Below are 9,873 nucleotides of genomic sequence, written 5' to 3'. Positions count from 1 at the left end.
GCCTCAGCATCCCAAAGTGCTGGGATTACAGGTGTGAGCCACCGTGATCTTATTTTTAAATAAGATTTATTTTATCTAACTTGCTGGGTAGGGAGGTTGGGGAGCAGAAGAAATAACTTTGAGTGACCTGATGCCAAACTCACCCTCAAGTCACTGTATATTTGGGATTTGTCATCTCATTTATCCTCTCAGATCCCAAATCAGGATTGAAAGATTGAATTGTGAGATGCTGGGATTGAGTGAACTGTAATTTCTTTATTCTCATCTCCAGTCCTAAGAGTCTATTCTCTCCCTGAAGGGTGTTCCGAACAGGCTGTGGGAGGCATTAGGTGGAGTGAGTTAAGATAAGGTCTGGGTTGCCCAGAGGGTTCAGTGAGCAGGTGTTCCTTTTAATAAACTGAAGCAGGAAAGTAGATCTTAGCTAGGGATCTGGGCAGTGAGGGGGGCTCTGAAATACAAGGAGCCTGGCTCCAGAGCCTTGGCTGCCCACAGAGTTCCCTCCCTGTACAACATACAAATGATCCATTCAAGTGCCATTCAGCTCTTTGAGTCTGAAAAACAGCACTCATCTCTCCTGTTGCCCAGCGTAGGAGTCACCCCTCTCCTCCCCACTTAAGCCTCTTAACCACAGTGACTGGGAGCATGAGCCTCAGTGTCCTCACTTATGCTGGTGCTGCTATTCCGTCTTTAGACCGGATTGAATTGTGGCAGATGCCCTAGGAGAGAATTCTCCTCAGCCTCTCTGACCACCACTACCCAGCTGTATCTTCCTACTTAATTCCCCTTATGAAGCAATTTGGAGGAACAGGACCCAGGAGTCCCTGGGTTCAGATGCTCTCCAGCCTGAGTCACCACCGTACTGACTTCTTACAGCAAGAGTTCCACCCAAAGTCTCCCTCAGATGGGTGCTGGTGGGAGAAGGGGACAGGGGTGGAGAGAATGCTGGAGCATTTTTGTGTGTTTTCTTGCTGGGCTCATTCTAATACCTGCTCTTACCTGTGCTAACATCCACTTTGAACTGTAGTCCTTCTCAGCCTTTTCTCTTTGCCTCTAATGGACCCTGGGGAGCAAAGGTGGCCTGAGGCCTCAGTTTCCCCTGCAACCTGTGGCTTCTTATAGCAGAATTTCTTAACCTATATTCTGTGGAGTCTGTGATAGCTTCAGAATAACTGGACAATTTACAAACATTTTTGTTCATAGCTTACATCAGGAATTCTCAGAGGGGTCTGTGACTCAAAAAAGTTGAGGATCATTGCTTAGCTGGGCTCTCATCTCCTGAATCAGGGATCCAGCACAGCACAGGAAATAGAAATCGGAAATAGAGAAAGATTGTATCGGGGACCGAAATGTGGAGTGCTGAGATGGTGCCACAGGATCTTTGGGTCCAGAGTTCTCGCTCAGCTTAGGTGAGACCATGTCTGAGATGGAAGAGAGAGGGGTGGAAGGAGGGCAGGATGGAATACCCTCAGAAAGGTTCTGTCAAGCAGGGATGGGCGGAAAGTAGGCAGAGTCAAATTCTTCTCCAATCTGAAATAGCTCACAGATTGTTCCACCAATCTGTGCAACCTCTCTCTAACCTCGGAGGTTGTTGAGGTTAGAACCCAGAAAAGAACTAGGAAATCTGAAGCCTCCATTTCAGAGAATCCTTTGCTGGAAGCCAGGCATTTCACTGCAGTCCATTTGCTCCCTGGAATTTCTGCTCCTTTCTACCAGTCCCTGAGGCAGAGGCTGTAGGGACATTCGGAGAGAGGAAAGAGTGAAAACAAAGAAAAACCCCAACCTCCTGAATCAGGTGCATTTGAGTTAATGAAGAAGGTGAGGACCAATAACTGAGCCCAGTCCCCCCTGAAAGTTCAGAGTGGATGGGTTGGAAAATTTCCCCTTTCTTACAGGTCATGTCCTGCAACTGAAAGGCCCTGGGAGAGAGAGCCGTGAGGGCGTGGCAGTGAGGATGGCAGTGTGGTGGAAAGGGGGAGTTTTCAGTCAGACAGCCGTGAGCTCAAATACCTAGGTACTATTTACTAACTAGCTTTGCGCACTTTACTCTATTTGACCTTTAGTTTCATCAGCTAAGATGCCTCCCTACTTTATAGGGTTGACGTAAGGATTAAATAAGAAAATATCTATAAAGCCACGGACATAGAATAGGCCCTCAATAAATGCAGTTCTTCTCTTTGAACTGCTGTCCCGCCCTGGGCAGAACCTCCATTAGATTGTCCCCATGGTGTGGCACCATACATCCCTGCACATGGCCCACAAAACTTCTGCACACAACACCCACTCGTGTCCTTGGCTGCATTTGCACACTCATCAGCACACACACAGCAGCCTGTGCTGTCACAGCTGAGCTGAGGGCAGTCTTCCCAACAGTTAAGATGAGGGACTGGCATGCTAACGCTTGGACAAGCTGTGGAAGTACTCATCATAGTAAGCTTGTTACATGAATGTGCTTCACCCCTCAAAAGTATTCTGGAAAAGCTGTGAAAGGAGACAAAGGGGCTGTGGTGGGACTAACTCCATAGGCATTTCCTTGAGATTAAATGTGTTTCTTGAGGGATACTTTGTCCACCCACCACTGCCAAGGAGACCTTAGTCTATGCCCCAGGTCGTGATGTCTGAAGCTTTGCTGTCCAATATGGTAGCCATTGGCCACATGTGGCTATTGAATGCTTGTAAAGGTAGGTGGTACAGCTGAGGAATGGAATTTTAAATTTATTTAATTTTAATTAAAAATTTAAAATATATTTGATTCAGTTATCAGAAAATGTTTTATGTTTGGAAAAACTTAGATGTGTGAATCTACTTTCTCAACAGTGACCTGTATGAAATCTAAATATGGATTTTTCTGGTGAAAATTTAGTAACTGAGTTGCAATGTTGAGATGTACTATAAGTGTAAAAAATACATGGATTTTAAAGACCTAATATGAAAAAATGTTAAATATTTTATGATTGATTTTTGTATTGATAATATATTGAAATGATAATAGTTTGGGTATATTGTGTTAAATAAAATAAGTATTAAAATTAAATGTATCTGTTTCATTTTGATTTTTTAATGTAGTAGCTACTAGAAAATTTGAAATTACATATGTGACTTAGATTCTACGTCTGTTGGGTAGCTCTGTTCTGGAGTCTTTGAGACTTCAGAGACTTTGGGCAGCAGCATGTCCCAGCGCCAGACAGTCATCTGTTCCCCACTGCGTCAGGGGCTTCCCAGAGAAGATTTCTCTGAACAGCGTTGCTGCTTCCGCATTGCAGAGAGGGCAACTAGAGTGAGAACCTTCAGCGTCTGACTCCCAAGTCCCAACCTAATAAGCTGCTGGTGGAAGGTTATGGAAAGGAGGGGGAGGGCTGTGCCCCAGGAAATCTATCTGGTACATTATACACTAAAGAAGGGGAAGTTGCTGGGATGCTAATTGAGTTGTGTGTGCATGGTGGGTGGGAGGTTGCAGGCTCAGGGAAACTCATTTCTCAAGCAGGTCAGTTTCTCCAGCCTCACTCTCCTGTCTGCCTGGTTCTCACATTCACCTCTGGTCCTACCCCCATATTCCTATCTCTGCCCCACTAAAGAGCGGCCTGCCTGTGAAGTCCAGCTTCACCTCCTCAGTGGTGCTGAGTGTCTCACCTGTCAGGCAGTTTGAGCTGGGAATCTTCTAATGAGTGGAGTCTCCTCAGAGCAAGGACAACAGCAGCAGGAATCAACTAGAAAGCTCACAATGCTTGCATCTGGTTTGGTGTAGTGGTGGGTGGGAGGAAACTAAGGACGCTGGGCAGATGCTGCCGCGGAGAAAGGCTCCCTGGGGCCACGTGATTCTTCCCTTCTCAGTCCCTCCTCCCACTCCTCTCCTCTCCCTGTCACTCCTCCCTTCCAGTCATGCTGAGGCTGTTGCTCTGTACCTTGAGCTTCCAGCATCTCTACTTCTTTTTGGGCTCTGCTTTGCCCTCTATTTGAAGCACAGTCAGTGGTACTCAGCAGTTTCACCTCCCACTCCACCTCCCCATCTGGGGGTCTCTGTAAATCAGTGACCTCTACCCGGAGACAGCTTCCCACTGGGGCTGCACTAATCACAGAACCAGAGGAAGCTGCAGAAGGATGGTGGAAATTAACTAGGCAGGCAGTTACTGCTGCTCCCCCTTCCCTCCACTTCTCACTACGGCCTGCTGTGCCCTCCTCCCTGTTCCTCCAAGCCTAGTCTCTGCAGTGTCCTGGGTCTCTCTCCTTTGACAACTGCGGATTCTTGCGTTTGTTAGTCATTATCTTGGAGTTCTGACTTTTCCCCAAGGGCACTAGGGATCTGTGACACAAAAATGATGGGAACTGCCATGGAGAAATGGGAAAGAGGGGCAGCAGCTGGGTGTCTCAGGTGGAATTTCTATGTAGGGAACCCCTGGAAGGTGGAGGATCGCTCCTTCTCCAGTTCCAGAGATGGGGAGTGAAAAGGAAAGGATTGAGGCTGAAACCAGGGCTAGGAGTGCTGATCCCTCCAGGTATGGGGGTGGGGGTGTAGGGGGGTGAGGAGAGTGGAGGTGGGAGGGGCGCTCCTTACCCTGTTTGTCAGGCAGGTTAGATGGAGGCAAAGCCATTGGGACACATGATCAATGCGCAAGCAGAAAGAGAAGGAGTGGGGAGATATAACAGAAATGAGGGTAGAAAATAGACTGAAATAAAGAAAACTCCAGATATGACATTTAGCTTTGGCTGCTACTGTTGTGGCCCTTTGACAGCAGGTTTAATGATCTGGCAGACAGAGGAAGGTGGTAGAGGCTCATGCAAACACAGTGCAGTGTGTGGTCTGTCCTCCCCATCCCACACTCTGTCCCCATCCTCTTCTCTGTGGCTTGAGGGTCCTTTGCTCTTAATCCTGTACCTAGGGACAGGGTTGGGGTGGGGAGCAGAAAAGAAAGGGACTCTGCCAGGTTGACAAACAGAGACTCCAAGGAGCAAGTGGCACTTCCCAGCCCCACCTCTGAAATAATCTTATAGCTGTGGTTGGCAATTGGTTATTAAAGGATATAGGCGTGTGTGAAGGAAGCCTAGTGGTTAAACTAGCTGACTAGAGCTTTATGTTTCCTGTTTTGTGTGTGGAGGGGACGAAGGGAGGGCTGGACTAACGACGGGGTCTGTATCTGCAGCTCCCTGGGACCCTCAGAGAAGAAATGACACTGCTATCGTCAGACTGGAAAAGCTCAGGAGGCAGACTCTCTGGCAGGAGGCATCGCTAGTTGCTGGAACAACGCAGACGGGAGGTGTGGGAGAGCGGTGCTGCTCAGGACCAGGTTCTGGTTCAAGCAGCCTTGGTTCTGTCTTCCCCTTTGGTATCTGAAGCGGACTTGGTGGGTTCCCCACTGGGGAAGGAAAGGTCAGAAGAGCTTGGCAGTGACCCGGTTACCCCCAGAGTTTCTATCCCCAGAGGGCCGAGGTGCCACAAAGTCAAAGGTCATGTGATGTTTGACCCGACCTTTGCCCTTGCTCCAAAGGGCAATCAGGCCAAAGCAGAGGGTCACTGAGGTGAGAAAGGGGAGGAAGCCGACTGCCAGCACCATGGCCACACCTCTGCTATCCAGAAAAAAAGGCCCTGGGATCCCTGGCACGGTGATGTTGGGGTCAGAAAGTGTGCCGTTTGGTGGTTCCACCTGGATGACTTCCAGCCAGGTGCTCAGGGAGTCATTCCCAGCAACATTGCTGACCACACAGACATAGGCCCCTCTGTCCCGTAGCTGCACTGAGCGGATCTCCAGTGTCCCATCCTCTAGGACCCTTACTCTCCCAGCCCTGCCCAGCCAAGCCCCATGAGGCCTCATCCAGGAGACGGTGGGGGCTGGGTCTCCATCTCCAGAGCAGGAGAAAACTGCATGCCCGCCCTCCTCTGCAATGACCCATCGAGGCCCTGACTTTCGGATCAGGGCTGGTTTGCAGGTGAAGTGCCCTGGAGGCAGTATGTCTGAAAACTCCCTCAGGCTCTTCCCCTGAACATGCTGGGGGCCAGCACAGGCAGGGGGGGAAGTGCCAAAGTCCAGGCGGCGGCGGAGCCGGAGCAGCCAAAGGAGGCGGCAGTCACAGGTTAGGGGGTTGCCAGATAGCCTCAGGGTGACCAGTTTGTCTGGGGAAGGGAAGGCTGTTTCCTCTAGTGTCTGAAGGGCGTTATCTGCCACATCCAGGAGGTGGAAGGCAGTCAAGCCATGGAAGGCATGGGCAGCAATGGAGGTGAGGCATGCCCCTGACAGGCGTAGCTCCTGGAGCCGCACCAGGGGGCTGAGCCTTCGGGCTGGGATGGCTGAGATGGGATTCTGAGACAGATCCAGGACCCTGAGAAAGCTCAGGTGGTGTAGTGCTTGGAAGGGCACCGAGCTCAGATTGCAGCGGGTGATGGCCAGGCTGCTAAGATTAAGCCCAACGAGGCTCCCAGGGTCCAGAGCCTCCAGAGATGGCCAGTGGTGGATCTCCAGCTCCTTGAGCTGCCCCAGCCCCCGCAGGGCCCCAGCTGGCAGCCTCCCAATATCCAATTCTCGAAGCCTTAGGGCCACTAGTGCTGGGAGACGGGCGAGGGCTAGGCCAGGCACTGTGCTGAGGTTGCAGCGCTCCAGGGTGAGGGTGCTCAGCTTGGCCAGCCCTGCAAAGGCCCCTGGAGCCACAAATACCAGGTGGTTGTCCCCAACCTCCAGCTTCTGGAGGCTGCCTAGCTCCCCAAAAGCTCCATCTAGGAAGAGGACAATTTGGTTGAGGCGGAGGTCCAGCAGGGTCAGGGCAGAGAGGCCTGAGAAGACCCCAGGCCCCATGATTCTGAGCCGATTGCCCTGCAGCCTCAGGGTGAGTAGGCTTTGTAGGCCATGGAAGGCCCCGGGCTCAAGGGTGGAGAGCTGGTTGTAGCTGAGATCCAATTCCTGGAGCAGGCTCAGGCGGGAGAGCATTCCCCGCTGGAGTCCCCACAGGCGATTCCCGCTCAGGTCCAGGAGCTCAGTGTCCAGTGGGAGTCCTCCAGGTACAGCCTCCAGTTGCCTGTGGCCACAGAGCACAGCCTGGGGCTGGGAGGTGCAGTCACACACAGCAGGGCAGCTGCCGCCACTCCCTCCGGGTAGGAGGAGGAGGAAAAGGAGTGGGGGCCATGGGGGCCAGGCTTGCTTTGGAGCTGTGGCCGCATCCATTCCCTCTTCAGTCCTGGAACAGATGATGACATGACCCTTTTTGGAAAGTGGCTTCAGATGATGGTGACCCTGGACTTCCTGGCCCTTCTTAGAGGGGAGAGAAATTGAGCTATCTGTCTCAGCATTGCCAACAAGTAGGGCACAGAACCAGGAAGAATTATTGTGTGCCACCTCCCTGGGGCTTCCTGGAGCTTCTCTTTGGGGAATCTCTGCTTTCCTCCCTCTTCCAGCCCTGGATAACCAGCCAAGTGCTTACTGGCTCATAGAACCCTAGCCAAGCCTGATTTCTGTGGGGGAAAGACTTATGGGAATGGGTCAGGGAACAGCAGGGAGGTAACTAAGTCTTTCTGACTTAGTTGGGGTTTCCCGATGTCTGTGAGATCCAGGAGTATCTCAGGTCCCTTCTACCTGATATCTACTCTCCCCAAGCTCTGCTCTGTCCCTCTCTGCTTGCCCTTATTCTTTCATGTTATGTACCCATAGCTTTGCCTAAGGCTCAGGGAGATCATGTCCTTGGCCCAGAGTTCCCTGTCCTGACTGGAGAGGTCCTCACCTTGACTAGCTCACCCAAGGCTGGGAAACATGCAGGCCTCAGCTCCACCCCCATGCTGAGCCCTTCTCCAGCCTGGCCCAGGGCCTGAGCCCTGGACTAGCAAGATCCAATCTCCCCAAAATGCCTGTGTGGATAATGGCCAAGCTGTACATTAGCTGTGGCATAGGATGCAGGGGGCACTTGACTGGGAAGCTGGGAATCCCCTGCAAGAGCCCAAGGGCAACTGCTTCTCCACTACAGATGAAGCTGGGGTGTGTGAGAGACCCAAAGGATGCCCAGGTTTTGAGTTCTGTTGCTTGGTCTTCAGTCTTGGGCTTCCCTCATACCCCTCCTTAATGGTGTTTGGATTCTGGTCCAGTGTATGGATCTGAGGTCCCTTTTGGCCTGAGCTGCCTGAGAAATTCCCAAGAGACAGATTGTGAACCAGGGAGCATAGATAAGTGAGGAGAGACAGCATCTGACAGAGCACTGTAGGGTGGGGAGGAAGGGAGCCCTCGGTTGGCACAGCAGATATCTGGGCACAGGCAGCGTGCAGAACCTTTAGACTTATAGTCAGTTTCTGGATACCAGGGTCTGGGAACTCTCAGGAAGATGTTGACTACAATGGCTGAGGTGACAGAGGAGAAGGGGCCCTCTAGGTGGTGAGGACCCCTGACTCACCCTGTTCGATGTCAACAGGGACCCCAAGGGAGGGGAAGTACTGGAATTGGCAAGGGATGTCTACAGAGATAGGAGCAAAATCCCACGGATGCTCTCTCAGAGACAGGGTGTCTGAGTCTCTCCTGAGCAGCAATCCTGATCACCTTTGGGCTTGAGGGCTTCAGGCTCTCTGAGCTCTACAGGGTCAGCTTTCTACTACATGCCCTATTTTTTCTCATGTGGAACTTAGGAGAGGCAGTTTAAGAGACGGTCATTTCTTCCCCTTTCCTTCCCACTCTCCACCCCCTGGAAGGATCATTCTAGTGGTTATCCTACAGCCACTTCAGAGGATTGTCCTAGTTGGAAAACTAAAGAAAGAGGCCAAAAGAGCAGAAGGATGCAGAAAACTGGTCTGAGGCTTGGGGATGAGAAAGAATAACGTGGGGCAAAGACTGCAGAGCAGACTCCTCTCGCCCCATCCTGACCTAACGGGTCTCTGTGGCATGCCCGGAGCTCTCCTGGGAAAGATGGCCCAGCCTCCCTTGTTCTCCCTGGGCTTGTTCTGGGAAGTCCACCTGACAGCTAGCTCTTCATCACTGCTGCTGCAGTTCCTGCCCATCCTCTGCTCTGCATTCAGCAAAAGTGCAGTGAAGCATGTAACCCAGCTTTCTTCCTTCCTGCTCCGGTGAGTTTCCCCTGAGTCCCAAAGCCTGCTGGGCCAGGGGCTGAGGGAGATGGAGCAACCTATTTTATTTCTAAGGTGGCTAATTTAATCACAAACTTCCCTTGTCAACCTCCATGGCTGCAGGACCGGCTTCCGGCCACTTTGCAGGAAGAGAGATGTCAGAACCACTTTTTTGTCCCTTCAGTGGGGTGGGGACATCACCAAGACATGACTCTTGAGGGCATCACCCCTTCAAGGGTAGGGAGCTTTCTTCTTTGTGTGGCAGTCCAGAGACACTTTTGAACCTGGGTATCCTGTATCCTCTTTAAAGCACACCTCACTGACGACTGGGAACTGTGTGGGGAGAGGGTTCCTGGGGGAAATATTTCTGGAAGATCCACACTGGCTGTGGAGAAAAACCCTTCCAGAGGAAGGCGAGCACTGGGGAGATGGAAGGGAGGTCTCCTTGGAGCTCTTCCACTCAGGGGTACTTGGGATATTTGAATTTCCCCCTCAAAGTCCCATGGGGCCAGGATTAATTGTTGGCAGGGTGGGGGCCCAAACCCTCTTGCCTTGAGGGGCACACTAGTCTGGCCTGTCTCTGAGAATGTTATGGAAAAGGGCAGCTGCATCTTCGGGACAGAGGGTGCGGGCACTTACCGGAGAAGCTGGAAGGTGGCATCAAGTTTGGCACTGCATCTGTTCAGCGCTGGGGGCCCTGTCCCATTCGAGCTGCACCTCAGGCCCCTGCACCTTCCCTGTGTGCCTCAACCCCCGCTGCCTGGCTGCCCGGCTGCTGCCTGCCGCTGCTGCTGCTGCTGTTGCTGCTGCGGCCGCTGCTGCCAAGACTGAGGTGGAGAAAAGAGCCAGAA

At 51.9% G+C, this 9,873-nt stretch overlaps 1 protein-coding gene across 1 annotated transcript; it reads right to left on the bottom strand.

The window, feature by feature from the left end:
* Positions 1–4,685: 4,685 nt before the first annotated feature.
* On the bottom strand, positions 4,686–9,851 carry LINGO4 (leucine rich repeat and Ig domain containing 4). The gene is made up of 2 exons (XM_005541860.5): positions 9,662–9,851; positions 4,686–7,158 (listed from the first exon to the last, which is right to left on the bottom strand). The coding sequence occupies exon 2, from the start codon at positions 7,143–7,145 to the stop codon at positions 5,364–5,366; it is 1,782 nt and encodes a 593-aa protein (XP_005541917.3). The 5' UTR covers positions 7,146–7,158; positions 9,662–9,851; the 3' UTR covers positions 4,686–5,363.
* Positions 9,852–9,873: the final 22 nt, after the last annotated feature.

This window comes from Macaca fascicularis, chromosome 1 (genome assembly GCF_037993035.2).
Source record: "Macaca fascicularis isolate 582-1 chromosome 1, T2T-MFA8v1.1".
In the NCBI taxonomy this organism is placed as follows: Eukaryota; Metazoa; Chordata; class Mammalia; order Primates; family Cercopithecidae; genus Macaca; species Macaca fascicularis.
The sequence above is the reverse complement of the archived record's forward strand: the minus strand, read 5'-3'. Positions and strand labels throughout refer to the sequence as shown.